Genomic DNA, 25248 nt, shown 5'->3' on the forward strand with positions numbered 1-25248 from the left:
GGATACATAGACTAAGGAAACCAAATATCGGAATTCGGCTAGTATCCTCGGAGGAAATTATATCAGTCCTTAAAAGTTGAACTCCTCGTTATATGCTCGACCATTGTCTAAATCAGATGTAACACGCAATAATTTTAGCCTTAGTGATGCACTGATGCTATCTTAGCACCGAAAACCAACTGTACTCGAAATAATATTTGCAACATTCGGTGTCGTGGTGTAGTTGGTTATCACGTCAGTCTAACACACTGAAGGTCTCCGGTTCGAGTCCGGGCGACGCCATATATTTTTACAACATTTCACCCTTTTTTTTTTTTTTAAATTTCCGTATTCCAATTTACTTACTTCTCCGCCGGAAACTACAGAAACAGATAAACACACGCACACAAAAAAAAAAAAAAAAAAAAAAATGGCGCAGGTGGTAAAAGCAGCAGTAACCCCACTTTATCACCGTCAATTACTCCACTTTCTCTCTCTTCAACCACCCATCACCACCACCACAACCACAACCACAACCGCCGCAATCTCCGGCCCTCCCCGCCTCTCTCTCCTCTCTCACCGCCGCAACGCCCACCTCAAACCCCGCGCTCTCCGCCCACCGCAAGAACTCGACCTTCGAAAAGATAACCGCACCAAAAAGATAAGCAGTAATAAATCAGACGGTGAAGATGAAGATGACGATGATGAAACATCGGAGGATAAGAAGAAGAAGCAGAGGAGGAGTCGTAATGAGATGAAGCGTAAAGCTCGTCAAACTCTCCATTGGGGCATGGACCTTGCTTCTTTCTCTACCTCTCAAATTAAACGTATTCTCAAGTTTAGTTTCTCTTCTTTCTTCTTCTTTGTTGTTGTTGGTATTAGGCTGGTATGGCACGGAAGACAGTGATGTTGCCGGGATTTAATCCTAAGTCTTTCGGGTATTACCTCGAATTAACTTTAACTAGTAAGCTAATTGATATCAATGTGAGTTTAAGAGTGGATTTATGCAGCGGGTATTGTGCATTTTTAGCTGATTGCCGGATTTGTTTGTTTGTTTTTTGGGGTGAAATTGATTTGGGGCTTGGAATAGAACATAACTTATTTTGTTATTGCTGTATTATTAGACTGGCATGATATGAAGTGGGTATTGTGCATTTTTAGCTGATTGTCTGATATGTTTGTTTTTTCTTTTTCTGGGGTGAAATTGATTTGGTGCTTGGGATTGAATAGAATTTATATTATCTTGCACTAGTTTTAGTTTGACTTATTCCCCATTTTTATTTTAATATGGTGAAGGTTAGTGCACTTAATGGATTGTTGTTATGTTGTAACAATATAACTTAGTGCATTTATTTGTTGTTTTGGATGGAATATGTTTGCAGGGCGGCTTCATTAGAGGAAGAAGTATTTGAGGCTTTGATGGTGGTTAAGGTGGGTGAGATATTCTAATGTAGTTATCTCAAGTGTTTAGCTGCAAAATCAAGTGGAGGATCGAATTTTACTAATGTGTTTGAATTTGTGCTGCAGAGACTAGGATCTGATGTCCGTGAAGGAAAACGCAGGCAGTTCAATTATATAGGTAATTGTTATCATCACTTTTTCAATTATATAGGATTCTGGAACTGTTTATCTAACTCTGTTAAAATACAGGAAAGGAAGCCTAATGTGTCCGAATTTATAAAGTTATTTAATTGTTTGTGCGCTTTGATGTATGAAATGCTTTGTTATCTTGAGAGTGTGTTGAGAATGTCATGTATTGTGTGCTTATTCATTATGGCAGGATGATTATTTGATAGGCTAAGTAGATATTCGATGAATGCAATCTGTATTTTCTCATGGACTTGATAATCAGACTGGGTGTGGCAGGGAGATTGCTTCGGGATGCTGATGCACAGCCCGAATTGCTTGGAGCTTTGATTCAAGCTACAAAAGATGGTGACCAGTCTACATTGCAGGCTTTAGCAGGTTCTGCGAAATTGGTTGATGAAGGTCCTGAAGAGGAGCTCCATGAATCTGAATCTGAATCCGAGCAGGAAGATGAGGTATTTAGCGTCCACAGGATGCTTGTGAAGCATTTGTGAAAATTAACTACACCTTCTTTTGACTTAATTGGTAAATATTTTTGTCAAACTAGGTGTTGTTGATAGGGTTAATAAATTATCATGTGACTACAAGCATTTGTAGAATCAGTCTCTCACCTTATTTTGATTTTTTTAATCCAAGCTTGTTCTGATTTCTTGATATAGATTTTAATGTGATAAGAATAATTGGATTATTATGGAATTTGCCAAGATATTTAACCACAAAGTGACATCTATTTGCTTTCTGATGGATAACTAGCAATGTGCATTCACAATGTTTAACTTTAAACTTATATGGTGTGAAGAAAGATAAAGAGGTACTCTGTTATCGATTTAGATTTGAAGTAAAAGTGAGTTCAATTGTCCCAACTATGATCATTCTGCTCTTAACAGACCCAAGTTTTATTAACTAGGAATGGTCTCAACTTTGGCAGCCTTGTTCTCATACTAGTGCTCAACTTAGAATAATTGGCAACTGAGTTTTATTTGTCAAAAATATTATAATCCTATCTTCCTCCTCCTTCACTGTCTCCTTCCTATCCACCAAGTCACCACAGCGGACGCAGCCCTGACACCTTGAACAACTTATTTAGTCATTAGCACACAACACCAAATAACAAATTTCACCCTCTGGTATATTATCAAATTATAATGATTGAGCCATGTTTTGAACCCATGATCTCCTTTACCCTTATCATATTAAAAAGAAGCATCAACCCTATTATATTGCTATTCATCAATCAAGAAAGTTTAACTAAGCCAAGTTGCCACTTGATTATCATCATCAGTTCATGTTGCAAAATTCTGTCTTCCTAATTTGTACAGTTGTTTCAATATGTTGATTTAATCAATGTATCTTCAGTGCTTGTTATCTCTTTAATTTTAGTTGTATTAAATGTGAGTATTGAATATTTAAAGTTCTTTACTTATGTGTCATTTTTGTGCTGGTGAATAGTTGATTGATTGTATATAGGATTATAGGGTGAGTTTTAAAGTATAGCTATGGGCATTTTTTAGGAAGAACATTTAGGAATGTGTAGATGTTTAATGCTTATTAACTTGTGTGAAATGATAGTGTTAAACTGATTTCAGCAACCTTAGCTAATTTTGTTTGCTAAATTGGGGGAGAAAAATGCAAATTGTTTAGTGATATTCTTGTCAAATGGAAATAAGATAGTCTTCTTAGTGCTGAATGGTAGTATGCATTAGTTACTGTATCACCTGCATGTGAGTTTTTCAATGAGTCAGAGATGTTTTGTTATTTTAAATAATATTTGGAGCTGACCATGAAGGGAAAGGGGAGTGTGCTCAGAGTTTAGTGGTGGAGTGGGTTAGAGCAGCAGATGGAGGAAGTAGGGTCTGGAGAGAGAGAGAGAGAGAAAAGGGATGAAGACACCCACTACTGTTGGGTTCATTTTTGACTACTTGAAAGTTGGGACCATGTAAAGCAGAATGTTCATAAGTCATAACTAGGATTGTCGGCGTCAAATTTCCTTAGAATTGAAAATTCCAAAACGTAATGTTTTGGATTCTTCCTTAAATTTTCCTTACTGCATGTTTTATTTTCTGGTGGGGTAACTATCTTAAACTACAATATGCTTCTTGTAATCTTTCTGCGATATTTTTGTACTTAGATACCTTAGTAAGAGCTTGAGTCCTCAATCACATGCATGAAGGATGGTAGTAAATCTTGTATTTTTGGGAACATCTATAAATTTAAAAGAAACCCAAGAAATAAGATTAATATGGCACACCTTTTTTGTGAGTCTTTAGAACCTACCAAGATTCTATGTATCTAACTTGCTCAACTCCTATCTCTACAGGAGTCGGATGATCATGTCTTGCTAGCGAGAAAATGGTTTGACGGTCTTATTAGAAAGGATATCCAAACAAGTAATGAAGTCTATTCTCTCGACAGCGTGGATTTTGACCGCCAAGTAAGATGATCTTTCCAATTATTACCATTGTTAATGTTTAGAGCCTGTTTGTCGTGGCGAACGAGTGATTAGTGATAAAATGGCAGTTGGACAATGCTACACTTTCAACAACCTATACTACCTAAACAAGCAATTGGAAAGCACAAGATCGAATCCACAGGGACACTGAAATAAGCAAAGTACAACAAGTTAACTCAATCAAGTATGACAAATTGGTAGAATCACTAATATTAAGCTACACAAGGATCTAGAATTAAGCAAATACAATAATGTCGAAGGTTATAAGGGGAAATGTTAGGGGTGCAAGGGATCTAACGAAACCAAAGTACAAGCCAATTCGATCATATGAAAGGGGAACAAGCGTAGTCATATAAGTTGGTACTCAATTCATGTCTTATCTTGAGGATTCATAAACAATGACTTGGTTAGGCATATAAAAGCAAGACCAAATAGCATTCAGAGATAGTAAGGGGACTCTTTTACTCGATTAAATCTCTTGATTTTATTTTAAGCAAGTCTAAGTGCAAATAATTGGGATCTCTCACCATATCATGCTAATGAATAGGCTACAAAATCAAAAATCAAAAACCAAACTTACTTGTTAAGCCAAGAGCCTACAATCTAGCATCATCTCTCAATGATAAGGTAGCAATTAAGCATCCATATGGTCATAATAACCACCAACAACTCTCAATTTAACAAACCACATCTAACCATACATATTCCACGAGATATTCAGATGATCTTGACTCATAAAATGGTTGAGCTTTCACCCAACCCCTAACTAGTAAACTACTTACTAATCATACTAGTCATCTAACACAACATACTAGCATAATTTATTTCCATGGATACTCTATAGATCAATTATCAAGATGATCAACCAAGATTAAGATTTATTCAAGCATAATCACTATTTAATATGATAGGGGAGCAATCTGAATCAATTAGATAACAAAGGATAGAGTAGAGATAGAGATTACTAAGAGCTTCAATATTTGAAATTCACTTCTTGATCAACTTCGATGATTCCAATCCAAGATTGCACGAACTAAGGAGAAAAAGCTAGAGAGAAAAGCAAAGTAGAGGCTAGACCTAGAATTGTGTGATAGACTAACTACTTCTCCTCATTGGTGGTCTCGCTCTATTTATTTAAACATAGAAATAAATTACGATATAACTCTAGAAAATAAAGCCGCGGAACTGCAGGGCAGGCGTGGACGCACCATGGGAGTTGCACGGCCGCACAAGGCCCGTAATACTCCCCTGCCGTGTTTTGGTGTGTACGCGCCACTTCTTGCGTGCCTGCGCGAAGTAGTCTGCCTCCCCCCTTTTTCTTGTATTTGTGTGAAGTAAAGGCGTGGACAAGCAGTTGCAGTTGAGTGCAATCGTGCTAATCACAAAAATGCCTCCAAATTGCACATAAGGAGTGTCAAAAGTTTTCTAAAGCTCATTAGTTATACCTCTTCATCACTACACAAACAAGGACAACGAGAAACACAACCAAAAATAGTAAAAGTATGTTAAAATCATTAGATTAGTGAATTAAAAGACCGGAAGGAAAATTTAGGTGAAAATAAAGAAGAAAAGAGGGTAAAATAGGAATTGAAAAACCCAAAAGATTAAATAAAAGATCAATGAGCTACCTGGAGGCTTATTTGACCAAAGTCAATCGGCTAGCAATAACAATGGAAACGTTTTCCTGGCAGCTACTTGCTGAAAATTTTTCAACTTATGCCCCTGCAATTTCTTCCAAAACCAACCATCAATACCCTTCTACAGTAATGTTCCCTTCCTCTAATCAGTCTTGTGAGATTCTTCTTCATCACTGTGGCTCTTTCATCTTCTATGCTGTTGCTGGTCTCCATCCTTGTTTTTCCATCTAATGCTTCTTGAATATCTTTTCGCGATTGAAACCTTGGTGGTCTAGCTATGAAAAATTAGGAAGTGAACACCACTTACCAATTTAAGATGAGGCTTTGGGAGAAGATAATCACCTCAAGGTTCTCTGTAAACAATGAGATCACCTAGCCCTAGATGTCTGATTAGGGGAAGTCTTCTAGTCATTTGGGCCCCACTTAATCATTCTTAAAAAAATTTACTAACTGAACAAAAACATCAAGAGAGTTGCAGAAGTAGGTACTAAGAATTTTCTGTCTGTAACATTGGTAGAATTCAATTTCATATCCATTTTCTGCTACACTTGCTGCCGTTGTCTCGGACTCGTTCAATTTTCTGCTACACCTGCTGCCGTTGTCTCCTGCTGAAAACTAACAGGCCTGGCCCTTACCATGTGCAGCTGCAGAGGGCCCAAATTTGGTTGGGGCCTCAAATGTAATATGTATATATAATATACTTACCTCCGTTTTTTATTAGTTGACACGTATTCCTTTTTAGGAAGTTTTTTTTTTAGTTAACACGTTTCCTTTTTGGGTAAGTTTTATACCTTGCTTTTTAAGTGTACCCCACTTGCTTTATCATTCTCTCTCTCTCTCTCTCCTCTCCTTAATATGTGTCCCAAAATTGAACGTGTCAACTAAATAGAAACGGAGGAAGTATACTGCAATAAATTTTATTGAATGCTAACTTTAGCCTAGTGGTTTAGGGAACTCATGTTTGCTGCCGGGAAGTCAGTGGTTCAATTCCCACTAACATCAAACCTTTTATTTATTTATTTATTTATTTATTTTAAAGCATTCCCGCTAACAGCCTTAATATTTAATATTTTTGGTAAAACGTAATCAACGCCTATTTAATTTCCACAACCATTAATGCATTTCGTTTTTTGTCGTAAATGACTAAACCCTCACAACATTTATAAATTTATTTTTTTTAAAATAAATCGAGTAGAGAAAATTCATATACCCAATTTTTACACTCCAATCTTGCACAAGGCCTCCAAAAAGGTTGGGACAGCCCTGTAAACTAAGGTGACTGGCGGTGGGTGCATTTCATATACTTTTTTTTTTTTTTTGAAACCACCTGCGGAATTATACTATTATTTCTGCTCGTGTGGCTTTTTATTTAGGGATACTCCTTAAATTCATATGCCTGAGAGGAAAGGAAATAGCAACACTCATGTGACTCATCTGATCTGGTCTCAGTTGAGGCACAATCTTTTGATATTCTGTTCTGAATAATATAAATGAAGGTCAGTTAGCTGTTAGCAGCACCATGAGGTGTACGTTTTTTTCCCAGGGCTATTACTTTAAGGCTTCGTTTGTTTTTGACAGAAAATATTTTCACCAAGAAAATGATTTTCCATGGGAAAAATTTTCAAGGTAAAATACAGTTGTAAAAATAGTTTTCTTTTTCTTTAAAAAAAAAATTATCAAGGAAGAGAAAAATGGGAGTGAAATGTAGAAGTTGGATGAGAGGAGATGTTAGGAGAAAAATTTGGCATTCCTTCCTTTCAAAAGGAAGAGGTTCTCCATCCTTGGGACACTATTTTCTACCTTTTTACAGACCAAAAGTAGAAAATGAAAAAAAAAAATCTGAACTTTATTTCCTGTTAACACAATGATGCACATACATGCATTTTAAATTTGTTAAGGCACTTCTATCTGTGTAACTAGTTGTTATGAAGTGAAATCTATTGATATATACACATAGAACTAGAAATACTCTTTCATAATTGTCAATGGTTGCTTGTGACTTTGTGAGTGGTTGGGTAAGTTGAAACATAAGACAGAATCCGAGCATGACTGCATTAACTTGAAAATATTTGCATCTCCTAATTGAACAGGTTTTTGTGGGTCTTATGCCCTAAACTTTCGGTTAGGCTGTTTAGCTAAATTTGCGTCATGTTAGGAAACTTTATGAAACAGTTTCATCTTTGTTTTAGTTTCAGTAGTTGTACATGTTTTGTTACTTTTTATTATAATATTGTGACGTGAATCGTGTGTGCAGGAGTTGCGGAAACTTGTCCGTAAAGTGCACAGTGTGCAAGAAAGCCTAAATAGCACAGAAGAAGACGCAGAAAAGAGTGCCGGATTGATTGCTGCTAAGAAGTCGCTTAATCGTTTTCTTTGTTCTCTAGCTAAACGTCACTCAAGTGCCCAAAATGTAGATGTATAGCTAAAATTAGACTTTGCAACATCATTAGTTCAATCTCTATTCACCTAAGTTCCCAAATAGTATGTCAATTTTGGTCTCTCAAGACAGTAGATTCTTCAGTTGCCTGACGGCCCTGACCCGCATGGCTGCTGACACCATCCTCAAGATGCTGAAATGATAATTAACCTAATCCTTTGCCCGAATAAAAATGCATTACAGTAAAACAAGGAGAGGCAGCAGAAAACTACTTTTTCCATGTTAAATGGGTGTGCATATATAAGTAATTGAGTTGCTTATTTCTACAAAAAAAAAAAAAAAAAAAAAAAAAAAAAAAAAAAAAAAAAAAAAAAATTTGAGTTGCCTATTCTTGTGGTTCCATAACCCAAGGCTGCTTCTTTTCTCTCTAAAAAACCATAGCCATATAATTTTTCTTCTCCGCTTATCAGATGGTGGTGGTGGCTGCCTCAATTTGGTGGTTCTGGCTGGCAGGCATTCAGATTACCCTATTGACTTTCCCCTGTGGTATTTCTCATACTGTCCTGGTGTTATCTATTTTATTTCTCCGCAGTGATAAACTTTCTAAGTTTGCAAGAAGTATACTTTGTATTTAGATTTGTTGGGTAAATACTCTGTATAATACAGGTTTTTTTTTTTTCGACAATGAATAATATTTAAGTTTATTTAGTAAATTACAACACATATTCAAGCTACAAGTAATCACTGCAAGTCTACAAGTGCAAAAACAATGTGTTTTTCCAATCTGCATTCTCTCTTGGTACTCTAGACGAATTAAATTTTTTCTTCTCAGAATGTCAGAAATGAGGGTACTCTGTTTGACAATATATTTTCTGAAATTGTGTTGCCGGTGTAATAAGAAGTTACTATTCTCTTGCTGGTAAAATCAGATTTCACCACCAACAGTAGTAATGAGCCAGAAACAGAAAAGATTATGTGATAAACAAATCGCTAAAATGTATTATGGTTTATACGTTAACGATACAATGTGAAAAAATAAACAATATTGGTCAAGAACTTAAAGACTATTAAGATGGTTTTCAAAATCACAATCACTATACTTACATGCTTCTTGGACTGTAGGAAGAAAAATCAATCTACATAACATGCTAGTCCTGAAAGAGCCAAAACCAAGAGTATGACAAGTTATGCCAACATTGTACTAGAAGCTACTTCCCTCAATCAAGGTGCAGTAGCACAGCATTTCAGATTTACAAAACTGCGAGTTTTCCTAAAATTTCCACAGCGCGATACCAACCCCATGTTTCCGTTACTTCCAGAGAACATCTTGTTAAATGGCAAGTATGTATTCTTCAGCAATTTCAGATAGATAAAACTTTTTGCAGGAGTCTCTAATAGGGGTCTTCCTAACTATATCTCAAGCTTTGAATCCACAAGCAGAAATCAATCTGACTTCAATTTTCAGAAGCCAAACTTTCAGCAGGATTATTTAGCACTGATGGCACAACCATCTTCAATGCTTTACAAATTTTCATTATATCAGATTCACCATGTCCAGCAGAAACAAATAGTTTTATACCAACAGGTATAGGACATTTATCAAGTGTTGACCGCTTAGAAGTTACAACGAATATATTGTGCTTCTCCAAAAGCTGCATGAAGTATAACTAGCTCAGAAATCTTAAATCTATACATAATAATAATAATAATAATAATAATAATAATAATAATAATAATAATAATAATAATAATAATAATAATAATAATAATAATAATAATAATAATAATAATAATAATAATAATAATAATAATAATAATAATAATAATAATAATAATAATAATAATAATAATAATAATAATAATAATAATAATAATAATAATAATAATAATAATAATAATAATAATAATAATAATAATAATAATAATAATAATAATAATAATAATAATAATAATAATAATAATAATAATAATAATAATAATAATAATAATAATAATAATAATAATAATAATAATAATAATAATAATAATAATAATAATAATAATAATAATAATAATAATAATAATAATAATAATAATAATAATAATAATAATAATAATAATAATAATAATAATAATAATAATAATAATAATAATAATAATAATAATAATAATAATAATAATAATAATAATAATAATAATAATAATAATAATAATAATAATAATAATAATAATAATAATAATAATAATAATAATAATAATAATAATAATAATAATAATAATAATAATAATAATAATAATAATAATAATAATAATAATAATAATAATAATAATAATAATAATAATAATAATAATAATAATAATAATAATAATAATAATAATAATAATAATAATAATAATAATAATAATAATAATAATAATAATAATAATAATAATAATAATAATAATAATAATAATAATAATAATAATAATAATAATAATAATAATAATAATAATAATAATAATAATAATAATAATAATAATAATAATAATAATAATAATAATAATAATAATAATAATAATAATAATAATAATAATAATAATAATAATAATAATAATAATAATAATAATAATAATAATAATAATAATAATAATAATAATAATAATAATAATAATAATAATAATAATAATAATAATAATAATAATAATAATAATAATAATAATAATAATAATAATAATAATAATAATAATAATAATAATAATAATAATAATAATAATAATAATAATAATAATAATAATAATAATAATAATAATAATAATAATAATAATAATAATAATAATAATAATAATAATAATAATAATAATAATAATAATAATAATAATAATAATAATAATAATAATAATAATAATAATAATAATAATAATAATAATAATAATAATAATAATAATAATAATAATAATAATAATAATAATAATAATAATAATAATAATAATAATAATAATAATAATAATAATAATAATAATAATAATAATAATAATAATAATAATAATAATAATAATAATAATAATAATAATAATAATAATAATAATAATAATAATAATAAATAAATAAATAAATAAATAAATTGTTCAGTGGCACGTATACCTCATCGACGATATATTCAAGCAACTGCAGGTCCTTCTCTGAAGAGCCTGTGGATTTTGATAGTTGTAGAAAAACGATGGGAGAAAGAGGGTCACTTGCAACTACTAATCCTTCAGAATTTGACAAACCTGAAACAAAAAGAACTATCATATTAGCACAGCCAAGTAGCTCATGAAGCCAAGAAGAATTACAAAGATGGAAGACCAAGAGGATAGGGGTGTGGCTATCCTATTAAATTTAAGTCAACCTCATATCCAAATCCAAAAACAACTTCAAATTCTGCCCTAGATTCCACATTCATATCTAGACTTCCCAAACTGCAGAATATAGGCTAACTAGATGAAGCCCATGCGACGCACGATTTGTTTGTATTTTTTCAAATAATATATTTTACTAAATATATATTTTACTTGAATTTTCTATTATAAAAATGAATTATTAACTTTGTTTCTCATTTTTAGATAAAGTAATATTTTATTTCACAAAGTTTAATATGTGGTTGGTTATACCGTGTGGTCAGGACAGGAGTTACTTGGTTGATCAAGGGTTATACAGGGGTTACTTAATCAATAGAGGTTACTCGGTCAATGTTTGAGTGTTTGGGTGTGTCTCAGGAGGCCACATAATATGACCAGCCACACAAAAAACGTGCTGATTTTATTTTTATAATTAATATAAATTTTTTGATCTGAAATAAATTGCAATTCTTTTTTTTTATTGGCTAAAATATAACATTTTCCTATGTGACGATATAAAATTAATCTTACGTGGCATAATCTTATTGTAGAGTTTTAAAATTATCAATCCTACGTGGCGCTTTGTTATTATAATCCTATGTAGCGCTTTAAAAAAACTAATCTTACGTGGCATAATCCGATTATAGCGTTTTAAAAATATTAATCCTAAGTGGCACTCTAATAATTTTTTTTAAAATAAAATCCTACGTGGCGCTCTAAAAATTAGGAAAAAAACTCCCCTTTATATCAGATATTAGATTTACATCATATTTTGCAACTAAGTCAACCCCATTAGTAAGAAGCTCTAGTTTTGTATACTTCCTCCGTTTTTCTTTTATTGCACCATAAGGACTTTTACACTATTCACTTAATCTTCTTTGACCATCTTTTGTGATTTATCCATTAGGAAAAACATAGTCATGTGGGATCTAGTTACGTCTCGAAATCTACTTTCAAATATCAATTTTTTTTTTATAATTTTTACAAAAGTATTATTAAAGATATTAATAGCCAAAGTAATGCATTGGCAAGTGTGAAACCCCTTATGGTGCAATAAAAAAAGAACAGAGAAAGTATATAAAATCATCTAAAGCACATAATCAAGTCACAAAGACATCAAAATATCAGTGAACGACAAAATTGAATCACTAAAATCTAACCAAAAGGACCAAGTACAAAAATTTCTAATAAAAAATTTCAATAACAATAGCTACACCAATAAAGTCTTAGTCCCAAAATGATTCGGGGTCGGCTAACAATCTAACATGAATCGTCATAAGTAATTGCCAATTTAGAAAAAGGGACATAACAAGATAATCAGTTGAAACCTTGTGTAAAGTGAGAAAAAGAAAGAGCATCCAAGTAAAAAACAAGAAAGTTATATAGGAGTGGTAAAAATGTGTGAGTAAAAAACATAAAGGTTTGAGAAAACTTCAGCGAAGGAAATCAATATAGTTCATAAAACACGAATTTGGTAAAATAATAAAAGTAAATACTAAGATAAAAAATATATATATATACATATCTAATCATGACACGTTGTTGACGTGAATTTTCTCCCTTCCCACCGCCCTATCCAACACCATATTTTCCTCATCTCCCAATCACCCTCTTCCAAGTTTTAGAAAAAAAAAAAAAAATTCAATACAAAAAAGGAATTATATTATACTTCGTATATTAATTAGTTCATCCAATATATCCTATTACATTGTTCTTGACCCTAAGTAGTCCAAATAATTTATATCATGCAGTGCCTTAACTTTTATATATATATATATATATATATATATATATATATATATATATATATATATATATATATATATATATATATATATATATATATATATATATATATATATATATATATATTCCTACCTTATAAAAAGTGGGAGAATACTCTTGTGAATAGTGTGAAGACTATTATATCCTTAAAAAAGTTAATTTACATATTTGCCCCTAATTAAAATTAATTTTAATGCATTTAAATATTTAACTTTTCGTATTTTTGTCCTCTATTTCTTTTTGTTTATCTTCCTTTTTATCATACTACCGAAAAGGCCAAAACTCCTCATTTTTCAATTTCCTCTTTTCTCACGAACTCCTTTTCTGGTTGTTGGAAAATACTGCTAACACGTCAGTTTCCATTCTAGTACCCTCGGTCACCACCCACCGCCGCGATAATTCTATAAGGGTGATGACCCTGCTGATTGTTTTTTTAATACCGAAGGAAATGTAAAGTTTGTGCAATCTATCTGTTTATGTTATACGAAGAGGTGAATAAGCATACTATTTGGAGACGCTCGTATCCGGTTAAACTTGGGGACAGCTCAAGATTGGTGGAGTTGACGGATGAATGCAATAATGGTACTTTCGTAGTGGTGGAGTGTAATTACTTGGATACCATTAAAATGATATAAAAAAAAAAAAAAAAAAAAAAAAAAAAAAAAAAAAAAAAGAGTAATACTTTTGATGTAATCTCTTTTAGTTGTGTTTATAGGGGAGTCAAACAAAGCAACTCTTTTGATGAGTCTTCTACGAAATGTAGCAGTTATGTCTCACATATGAGATACTATAGTCTTATTCTTTTGATTAAGAGACTGTTTGAAGATGTATTTTGCTTTAGTTACTGTGTCATTGTCTCGATTTTTATCCTAGGAAAAGCTTATAGTTTATGATTATAGGGAAGAGTTAGATGTACTCATACATCATCAGTTAAATACTCGTAGCTCATAAATGCTATCTCCTCCATTATATGGTCCAAAGACTATCAAATTGCAGGTAAATATACTAATTCACATAGCTTTTGTGCTAGGGTGTTCAATGAGGGTTTTCTCCTCTCCGTAACACTCCTATTGTAGTCATAGAATGATGCAATAGCTTTGATTTTTATATAGTAATACGTAACATTGGCGAGTTATAATATATATGATCATTTTCAAAATAAATAATCATAACACAAAATATGTTTCTACAATTAAATAAATTAAGATATAATCTCTTATTGATCGACCTAAGACAAGTATAATTCAACAGCAACTCAAAGTACGTAAACTTTGAGGTTTGAATTTATAACTCCCCTATGATGGCTAGCTGTATCGCGCGCGTAGGCTTCTCTAGTATATATATATATATATTGCCTTGTTTAGACACTGATCCAAATAGAAAGGCAAAAGTTCCAGATCTTATTAGAATCCAAATTGACTTGCCCTATTCCAGCATAACTACACATATAGTGCAGGTTGATGCTATCCAAACAGAGTAAACATGGCACAAACTAAATAGCCCAAGGAACCAAGAAGGTTGTCAGTGTTTCTACAGGACTATGGTATACTACTTAGTATTCCACCGCGAACAAAACATGTCAATCGATATGTATCATGAAATTCAGGCCTCCACAAATTGTCTGAATCCTAAAATATAACATGGTGAACAGTAATAGATATTGACCAAATCACAATGTCAACAATATATACACGAGACCAATTCGTAATGGTAAGAGCAGAACTCATGCACATAACTTTTGCAACAAAAATTCAGGAACATACCAGCTCTTAATTGTGCAACATTTTCTTTCAACTTGCTAATCAGATTAGGATTTTCTTCAAGGACATTAATAGCAGAGATTGCTGTACTAGCTAGAAACGGAGGCAAAGAAGCAGAAAAAACGTAACCAGAGCTGCTTAGGCGCTGCAAGTAAACACCAAATCCAACAAATTGCAAGTCATTAACCAACAAAGATGTTAACTTTCGTAATGTAATTTGGAAAAGAGACTAGGACAATTATCAAGAACAATTAAGATGTAGGATAAAATAGGTGGGAGCATTTAGATACCAAGATTGATCTGATGAGTCTTTCTCAATAACTATTTACCTAAAATATGCAAGTCTCAGAATAAATTCAATATGAAGATATGGAATACAACTTGGATAGGACACAAGCTCAGGTTTTATTCAGAATTTTAATTTTGTAACCTTTTATCTAAATATTAGATTCTTAAAAGTACTTGACCAGTATTTCTTCACTAACTTTCTACCTAAAAAAATTATCAAGTGCTGATAAGCCATATTTATCGCACTTGAAAAATACACAAGCACGCAATAAAGCACAGCTGCAAGTAACAAAGATATGCCATCCAAACAATAGATTGTAATAGATCTATCATACCTGGTGATCAATGACTCTTGCATTTCCAGTACAGAATCCTCCTTCTGCAGCTAATGCATGACCCATCGCAGCTGTTATGATATCGACTTTCTCAACCTGCACACCATGTCACAATAGGTATTATAAGGAGATAAGAGAAACAATTAAAACCTCAATAGCGTTGAACATACAGGAACTTTAAAGTGTTCTGTGAGGCCTTTTCCAGAACTTCCTAGCACACCAAACGAGTTGCTCTCATCCATCATAAGGCGGAAACGGTATTCCTCCTTCAATTTAACAATCTCATCTAGAGGAGCAACTTGACCAGAGTTCTGCAAGATAAAAAAGTAATATCAACTATTTGCCTCATACAATGCATTATTAAATCAAAGACATTTATATAAAAAATAAATAAATAAATAAATAAATTACATTAGTATCCTAATATCCGTAATGATAACTCTATGGAGAACCTTTTAGAGTTAAAGAGCAAGTTACATATTGTATGCTGTACATGCCAACTCCACTAATAAGATTTAAAATAATCTAAAAAGAAAAATAGAATCAAATCTAAGATAATATTGAGGAAAGGATCATAATGTTCCTGCTGGTGGTTTGTTTGCAACAGATAATCTCCAAAACCTGGATTCATGATTGACTGTACCTATCCCCCCTTGCCCCTTCTGTCTTAGTGGTTCTAGTCTGAGAATACAAAAGTTTCTAGCATGTGATTACTTAAATCTTGGCAGACATGATTGAATCCAAAATATTCAAATCCAAGTAATCTTAGATGTCAGACTTATTTGATGTGCCTATCACGGATGCAGGATGCATCAAGCTTTGTAAGTCAATAATGCCATACTCAAAGTCAAGCTTCTATGTCTTTAGGTGTTTTATACTCCTTCTGTCCTAAATTAGTTTGCTTACTTTCCTTTATAATCCATCAAAAATTCATTTGTCCAATCCTAAAAATGAAAATGGCCCGCTAGTTTCTTTATAACTCCTTCCTTTCTTTATGTTCTACCCAATTTCCACTTCTGTCTGTTCTTATATGTTCTACACTTCTGCCCGCTTTGCTTATTCTACTTTAATCATACCCCCTTTACCATCTTACCACACAATAATTACAACTTTCCACACTATCACTTTATTCACTTCTTTCTCATACCTAGCCACCTTTTTACCCACACTATGTTACTTTGTATAACTTTACATTACACCCCCTCACCTTTTTATTATTTTCTTATACTATGTATCTACAATAACCGAGTAGAACATAAAAGAACAAATGTACTAACTCTGTTTCATATTATGTGCAACAAATGTTTTCTTTCCCTTTTAAGTTGTTACTTCTCTCTATCTCTCCTCATCACATGCATCTATAGCTTTCTCTCTCTATTTAACACTTACAAACAAATTTTGCCTAGGAGTCTGTGCAAAGACATTGAGGTAGTAATACTTCTTCTCATCCAAACTACAAGAATTTCAGGTCCCACTATCCCTCTCATTCAAAGAAAAAAAAAAAAAACCTCCCGTATAAGGCATGTAAATTCTCTAGGTGCACTTGAATGATATGCATAGCCCTTATGCTTGGAATTTAGTTGCAGATTTGTTTGATGCAATGAGGGATGCAATAAAAACTATATAGGAAGAAGGGATTCATTCAAACCACTTCCTACCACCACACCACACAGTACCACTTCCTCCAGGTCTCTCCGAGGTCAGTCTCCAGAACCTCTCCTAAATTAAGATAAAGATGGAATCCAGTTTTGCCATCTTTGATTGCATATGAGGAAGGAGGAGAGAGAGAGAAAAAAACGTTGAAGAAGAGAGGAGAGAGAAAGTAATAAAGAGTCTCAAAAAATGGACATCAATATCAGCAATTGTGCTGATTAATCCATTGAAATATAGCAAAAGGTATAATTCCACATGGAATAATGAGGACAATATTGGAATTTAACTTACAAATCAAGGGTATTTTTGTCCTAAAATATGTCTAGAAAATGAAAATTTCTAAATGTAACCAAAAAGGCATTTTTGTGCAAAAAAAGTCTAAAAAAGGATATATTCCAAACATAAACAACAAAGGGGAATTCCTTTCAAATTACGTAACTAACATATAAGAATGGAGGGAGTAATAAGTCATCACCATCTTATCTACTCCGGGAGAAAGAAAAAATCTAGCAAGGCTGTCTTTTTAGAGTAAAGACGAGTTATGTCATTACTTTCCACTAAGGCAACTCAAAATCTAGGCAAGAACTAGAAAGAAACTCTTTTTATTATTTGATTGACACAAGACCAGGCAATATGAATATTAAAGCTTCTAAGAGGTTCTAGGGTTCACATTTTGCAACCAAGTGACCAATAAAATACATACCTGATAAACTGCTTCGATTACAATGTATCGCCGAGTTTTCTTCCGCTTGTTTTCAGTAGTTATCGTCTCTAAAGTTCTTTTCAGGGATTCCATATTGTTGTGCTTGAAAGGCACAATTTTGCTTCTTGACAAATGGAGTCCGTTTTGAATACCCCAATGAACACCTTCATCTCTGGAAGAGCACCCAACAGATAGGATGAAAACAGAAAGGCCAATCCGCCAGAAAAGGGAGGGGGAACACACTTTGGATGACAAAAAGAAATTCAAAATAACGATAACTCATTTTATCAACACCACAGATGGACAGGAAAATAAATATGGATCATTCTAAGAAGATTTCAAAATGTTGGAACCAACAATATGAAACAATTAGGCAGCATAGTCAGATTGTGAGTAAAATATATAATCTTCATAGTGGCAATTTCTTTACTTTTTCAGAAGGGAGAGCTATTAGTTAACTAAAAACAGGGTGGGTTGTGTTCACATAAATAATTTTTAAAAGGACTACAACTACAGGCCTTTGGTATGCATATAATGATATAATCATCCAAGAGTAACAGCCAAACAGGGGAGGATTCTTATACTTACACAACAATAATATCGCCTTTTTTACAGAAAGCTGGAATTGTGCTAAACATGGTGGAAAGTCCGTATGAGTAAAGTATTGAATCCGGCGTCCCCAAAAACTTTGCAATTCTGGATTCACAGTCCAGGTGCACATCTAAAATATCAGAGAGAATTAGAAATGATAACATGCAAATAATCCAGATTCAAATTTCCAACTCATACTAGCACGGGTCAATTCAACCAAGAGCAATAACTATTTCTCACCAATAGTTCCATAGAAACCACGAGGACCACAAGAACCAACACCATATTTCTCTACCGCAGATGTACAGGAATCCTAGAAAACAAAGCAAGTCAGATTGGCCAATACAATATGCAAGTAGAATATAAATAATATGCTTAAGATTTTCTCACAAGCAATTTTTCATGTCCAATCAATCCCAAATAATTAGCTGATGCAAAATTCACAACTTCCTTGCCATTGATTACTGTGTGTGGCCCAGCAGCACTGCATCAAAATGTTCATTTATCAATTAAACACTTAGGACTCAAACATGACAAAACTCTAAAACATCTTCATAGTGTGATTCAAAAAATAAACAAAAATAAAACCAACAGATCCACAAAGAACACTTAAGTAAACTATCTGTTATGGTAAACATTGAAGAATCCCAAATTTTATTTTCCATCTCTAAACTTACGCAACAGACATCATCTAATAGCTTTTTATTATTATTTGCCAACTGGACAATGGATATTATAATTGCAGAACCAAATCTCAAAAAAAATCATCAACTTTACCTCTCTAGTTTTGGAGGTTCACGACGCATTTCTTTTGTCATAGCTGGAATAAGGGGTTCAGGAGTCCAGTCAACACACAATCCATCTATTTCCTGCAAAAATAAAAGAATCATCATGGATTCTAAAGGTACAATGCAACATGCACAGCACACTTCGGTTGTATTATAGCTCCCACAAGAACACAACAATTATCGAAGTATCCAGGTAGTAGTGGATGAGCATCAAGCTTTTAAATATGAGAAGCCCAATTTTACCTCACAAAAAATGCATAATAGTCTGAAATGTCTAGCACATGCCATCAGAAGATGAACCTTTTATCCTAAAACAACACTCAGGATACAGAACAATATAATGATACAGTTGTGGTCAATGTGGATCCGAAACATATACTTTAGTGAAATCTCTCACAAAAGTTCTACAGCATTCATGAATACAATTTTGAAGATAACATAATGAAAGGGACAGATAATGAAACCTTGCAGGAAAATAATATATTAATAACCTACCTCCTCTGTCAACGGTTTCTTTGGGGGCGCATAACTTTTTTGAGACAGAAGATAGAGGATGACTACAAAGAGAAGACCTTCAACAAATAGATGACCTACAAACAAAGCAACAAAAAAATGTTATAGAAATTTACAGATGAAAAGTAGCATATATTAATTTCAGTACCTAGTTTCAATAAAGTAATGGAACGGATATGAGAGGATACCCCCAATTTGTACTCCAAAGACAACAGCCCGAGCAAAGGGAGCTTCAAAAGCCATTGTCACCCAATCTACTGAAGTTTGCAGCATGCTTATAATAGTTGTTTCCATCTCCTGTAAACACAACCAATTGACAACCATACAACGCTTAACTGTTTTTTTCCAAACAAACACTAAAAGTCAAGATTGCATTCAATGTAGCCAATGCACCGTCAGTTCTAATGCACAATAGCTTAAATTCTCAGTTTCACTTTCCCTTGTTTGGAAATTCTCCGACGTCTCTACTTTTTGTCGCCTCTCCTTTTTCTATTCTCTTTTAAAGTATACATTAAGTCCCATACCCAATATCATTCAACAATAGAGTTGACAAGCTTTGACCTAAAAGTTGCAATGAAATTCAATCTTTACAAATAACTCTAGACTAGCCTATAATCAACACAAATCAGAATTTTTTGCAATTCCAATCAACTAGGCATATTGTTGAGATAATTTCAAGTCAGGCCCGTCCCTGAGGCAGGGCAGGAGGGAAAAGAGCTCTGATTTCATAGTTAAATCCTAACATTAAAGTGTTGTGCAATACAATTTGATTCATAATTATAGGGATATTTGATTCAATTATCGATCTCATAATTTTAGGGATATTTGATATGATGATAACAAATACAAACAACTTACCTCAGAAGTTGCTTCAATGGGGAATACAAGAACTAGATTCAACGGAGAGCGCTAACTGCGCTTCAATGGATATCTGACTAATCTGAGAGAGAGCAATTCTATGGATACCTATGACCCGTCACAGTTATTAAAGGAATAGATCCGTCTAATAAAGTACTCCTAAAAAAAGGAAAAATTATCAAATCAAAGCTATTAGAAAGTAAGAAATTACAGCAATCCAATTACACAAGTTCAGAATATATCCTAGTTCTAATTGAAAATTCGATAAGCTTACCTGATTGTTGATGAAATTGCGGGCAATGAGAATGGGAGGAGGAGAAAGAGGATTTTAAAAAAACGTTCCTTTGAAAACGTTTGACCTTCGAGCCGCTAATTTTGACCAATTCAATCAGCTAATTTTGCTGTTTGGTTAGGAGCGGATTCAATGAGCGATTTGTCCTTCGAACAGCTAATTTGAAAATATGCTTTGAGCAGCGTTTTAAAAGAGAGGTAGCTGATTGGAGTTCCAAATGTCCTTTTTACCCTTGATTGGGAAGATGGAAGAAGGATGGAAGAAGGATTGAAGAATGATATCACGGAGGGAAGGAGTAAATATGGGGTGTTGGGAGAACCCTTTTTTTTTTTTTTTTTTTTAAGGTCTTGGGAGGGTTTTCTTGTGCTCTCTACTTCTCTATAATTTGTTGGGAATTTACAAAAATGTCATTAGATAAATATTTTTTGTTTATCATGTATTTTCTCATGTCAAATTACGAAAAACAAAAACCATATTACCTTGTATTATTACCGTTACCCCAAAACGGAAGATCGGAGGAAGTATAAAATCATATGTGATTGTGTGTCATAAATTGGAAATAATTACAGATGATACTCTTTATGTTTCGTAATAATTGTAATATTAGGTATTGCAAAAAGTCTTAGGAAAATTATAGGGTGATAACTAAAAGTTAAGGCGTATGTGAGTCAGAGAGGAAATATCTTGTGGAACTATTGGAAATGAGAATTGTGGACGAACATGAAAAGTATTTGGGTACTCCTACCATTATTGGGAGATCTAAGAAAACGGTGTTTTGTGCTCTGAAAGATATAATCTAGAAGAAATTGCAAGGGTGGAAAGAGAAACTTTTGTCTCGAGTCGGAAAAGAGACCCTCATAAAATCTGTTATTCAATCGATTCCATCCTATATTATGGGGGTTTACAGAATTCCGACCATTGTTATTGAAGAAATAAGGTCCTTGACTGCAAAATTATGGTGGGGACACTCTAGTAACCGCCGGAATGTTCACTAGGTGAATTGGGATTCTCTTTGCAATCTGAAAATGTTGGGTGGCCTAGGCTTCCGAGACAGGGCAGTCTTTAATGAAGCCATGCTTAGTAAGCAGGCTGGGCGGCTCATCTCTTATCCCGAGTCTTCGTTGAGCAGAGTTCTAGTAAAGAAATACTTTCCTAATGGCGATTTTTTGAACTCCTCCTTGGGTCTATTTTGTAACTATTATTGGAAGGGCATATGGGGGCTAATGCTTTAGTTAAAGAGGGCCTCATTTGGCGTGTTGGGAATGGCAACTGCACTAATATTTGGGAGGACTCATGGGTTGTTAACGAGAATGGTTCAAAAATAATTCTATCATCGAGATCTGATTTGGTGAATAATGTAAGCGACCTCATTGACTTTGGAACTATGGATTGGAATCATGATCTATTGGTGAGCATTTTTAATGAACGGGATATCAAGTATATTCTCACAATCCCATTAAGTCTGAGAAACCCGAAGGATTGCATCACATGGGCGTTTTCTAACAATAGTCTGTATTATGTAAAGACTATTTATATGCTGGGCAAATCTTGCAATCTTGATCTCTTTCATCATGCGTGGGTGAACTTAAGGAAGCTTGAGACTACCCCTAAAATGAGACATCTTCTGTGGCGAGCTTGCACCAACTCTCTGCCTGTTCGCTCTCTATTGAAGTATAGGCACATGGCAGAAGATGATAAATGTCCATGATGCCTCACAGAATGCGAGACCATGTGTAACACCCCCAAATCTCCTTCTACGGAAGCACTAGTATAATACGTAAAATTATACCGTAGAGATAGACTTAGACGTATTACCGTTGTGTGATTACGCAAAGATACTCAAAATACTTAACTCAATAACAAAACTTGCAACGGAAAACTCAACTTTCTTTCATAAATGCTTAGAAAAATAGTAACACTGTTATGAGTACTCAAAATAAAGACAAAACCAACATTCCTAAACTAGGTGAAGCAAATCTCGGGACTCCCATTTGCTCATTCATTACTCCACCTGAAAATAGTCAACACTTAGCATTAAGGTAAACAGGGCGAACCAAAACAAATGGGAAATACGAATTAGCAAAATATGCTAAGTACGATAAGTACAAGATAATGTAAACTCGATTTATTTGCAAACATGCGTTTAAAATCAATTCCAATAATTAATCTAATAATTCCAAAAATCATGATTCAAAACCAATTCTCAATATTCTCAATACAATTCCAATAATCCAATAATTCAATAAAAATGATTTATAAAACCGATTCCTCTTTTAAAATCCAATTCCTCACCCAATTGTGCACACCCCCCAAGCTAGTCCCCTTATATTGCAAGGTCATTCTAGATGAAAGACTCGGTGATCAAAGTCCAAAGTCTTATCAACCAAATCCGCGTAATGGGATTACTATCAACATGCTTGTAAAGCTTTAATTCAATAATTCCTCTTTAAATAAAGTCAACCTTTATAATAGGTTATATCAAAACTCCTATTAATTCAATTCAACATGCTTTCAAATCAACCTTTTAATAAATACTGGAGAATTCAATCTCATATTAATAACTTTTCAAAAGGGGGTTGTTAAATACTGCCCTTAAATCTCCGAGTAACGCCCGCAAAATAAAACTAAATTTACAAACTTACCCTTATCTATAAACAAAAACTACCATCTCCAATCACTACCATCTTTAATCACTTTCCCCACCACCATTTCACTCACTCCATGAATAGAGAGAAGACCACTATCAACTTATCAAGAGGCATATAAATTGTTTTTTCCACTTTTATGACAAAATTGCTTGTTTTTCCTCCTGACAAATCAGAGCTTTATTTAAAATCAAGCCCAGAACAAGAAAATTGCATAAAATTACCCAAATTAAGAGGAAGATTGAAATTGAGCCCTATTTCTATTCAATTTGAAATTGTCAAGAAAGATTGAAGTTGAACCATCACCACCTCCCTTTACTTACAAATCACCACAACCCACACTACAAGCTAGAATATCCCAAAGTGTAGATCTACGCATCACCATCGCACGAAAATGCTGAGGAAGGACAGGGGAAAGCTGTCGTTAACGATCGACGTCGGTGTGTCAAGATACTCCATCAGGGTAATTTTTATTTTTTATTTTCTAAAATGGGTAGAAACGGCCAATGTTTTCGAAATCTATGGGTGGAAACGCTAGAAATTTCGAATCTTCGATGGAGGATCGTAATTTCTAGGCATTTCATGTGGAACCGCCCAAAATTTTCGAACCACCGACCAAGAATCGAAATTTCTAGGCGTTTCCTTCTCAGCTGTGTGAAAATAATGGGCATTTTTGCCCAGAATGTAATTTTTGTATTCACCCAAAATTTTTGATATTTTGTAGTTTTATAGGCAAAATTTTATACGAAGTGTCCACAAATTCTTGTTATGAAAAGATTAGCAAGACCATTCTATTTTACTATAATGGTGACTTGTTCTTAAGATTAAAGATAAATCTTTGCCAAAATTTGCAAAAATCAGAAGGGAAACCATGAAACTAGGAAAGAGTATTTCCTTCACTCGATGTAATAATACGATCATGTTGTAGTCTTGTACGTAGACCATTGTCCTCATTGAAGCTTATCAATTATTCATAGAATTACATTTATGAACTTGTGCATGATGCAACATCAGCAAATTATGAATCAACCTGTATAGCTGTGATTATTCATCGATAGTTAAAATATTTGAGGTAAATTTAATTGGTTTATAATAAGGGTAGGAACGTATTTTTAACTTTTAAATGTTGGTGTTACTTGGAAATTCGAGGGCGGCGTTTAGCGTTCCACTTTCAAAATCAATAACTCTTCCTTTGGAAAACCTTTTATTTAATTCAACAAACTTTTCAAATCAATTCCTTTATTTTAAAAATGATAAGTAATTCAAACCAATCCAAAACATGATATGAAAATCAATCCTTCAAAAATACATTTATTAAAACAAATATTAAAATCAATACCTCGAAACATAATTTATATCATAAATCATAATTCAAATCAATTTAATTCAATCATCAATAAAATCATATAAAACATGTTATTCAAACAATCACTTTCAAAAGTATCTAGCCACCTAAACGTACGTTGATTCCGAATATCAATCAACACTTCGCATTTTCAAATTTCAATCACGAATACACCTTGCAATTAACATAACCATAAGGTTATCACAACATCTTTGGACATAATGTAACACCCTAGAAATTCCTTTCTTTTAAAATACCTGTTTTGCTCTGTTTAAAACTCAAAATAGGAAAATCTAAGATATTACCGCCACCGTAAAAACGGCTAAG

General features: G+C 32.8%; 3 protein-coding genes and 1 non-coding gene across 6 annotated transcripts; 3 read left to right on the forward strand and 1 right to left on the reverse strand.

Annotated features, from left to right (window-relative positions):
• The first annotated feature begins 208 nt into the window (after nt 1-208).
• Nucleotides 209-282, forward strand: TRNAV-AAC (transfer RNA valine (anticodon AAC)). The gene has a single exon. It is a non-coding gene; the product is annotated as a tRNA-Val (tRNA).
• Nucleotides 283-360: 78 nt separating this feature from the next.
• On the forward strand, nt 361-8960 carry LOC145592434 (uncharacterized). Its single transcript, XM_081648887.1, has 6 exons — nt 361-816; nt 1362-1410; nt 1507-1558; nt 1846-2021; nt 3884-3997; nt 7907-8960. The coding sequence occupies exons 1-6, from the start codon at nt 410-412 to the stop codon at nt 8072-8074; spliced, it is 966 nt and encodes a 321-aa protein (XP_081505013.1). The 5' UTR covers nt 361-409; the 3' UTR covers nt 8075-8960.
• Nucleotides 8961-8987: 27 nt separating this feature from the next.
• On the reverse strand, nt 8988-21072 carry LOC145592433 (long chain base biosynthesis protein 1-like). Of its 3 annotated transcripts, XM_081648885.1 has the most exons (14): nt 20914-21071; nt 20640-20798; nt 19970-20078; nt 19764-19858; nt 19258-19349; nt 18871-18964; nt 18721-18793; nt 18478-18610; nt 17890-18061; nt 15704-15844; nt 15534-15629; nt 14914-15055; nt 11130-11257; nt 8988-9681 (listed from the first exon to the last, which is right to left on the reverse strand). In XM_081648885.1, the coding sequence occupies exons 3-14, from the start codon at nt 20073-20075 to the stop codon at nt 9484-9486; spliced, it is 1470 nt and encodes a 489-aa protein (XP_081505011.1). In that variant the 5' UTR covers nt 20076-20078; nt 20640-20798; nt 20914-21071; the 3' UTR covers nt 8988-9483. The 3 variants fall into 3 exon arrangements, with proteins under 3 accessions (XP_081505011.1, XP_081505012.1, XP_081505010.1); XM_081648886.1 differs by lacking the exon at nt 20640-20798 and having other exon boundaries at nt 20914-21072; XM_081648884.1 differs by lacking the exon at nt 20914-21071 and having other exon boundaries at nt 20640-20892.
• A 1072-nt stretch (nt 21073-22144) lies between these two features.
• LOC145592193 (uncharacterized) lies at nt 22145-22639 on the forward strand. Its single transcript, XM_081648654.1, has one exon. The coding sequence runs from the start codon at nt 22145-22147 to the stop codon at nt 22637-22639; it is 495 nt and encodes a 164-aa protein (XP_081504780.1).
• Nucleotides 22640-25248: the final 2609 nt, after the last annotated feature.

The sequence above is a fragment of the Chenopodium album genome, chromosome 18 (assembly GCF_948465745.1).
Source record: "Chenopodium album chromosome 18, dcCheAlbu1.1, whole genome shotgun sequence".
NCBI classification, from domain to species: Eukaryota; Viridiplantae; Streptophyta; class Magnoliopsida; order Caryophyllales; family Amaranthaceae; genus Chenopodium; species Chenopodium album.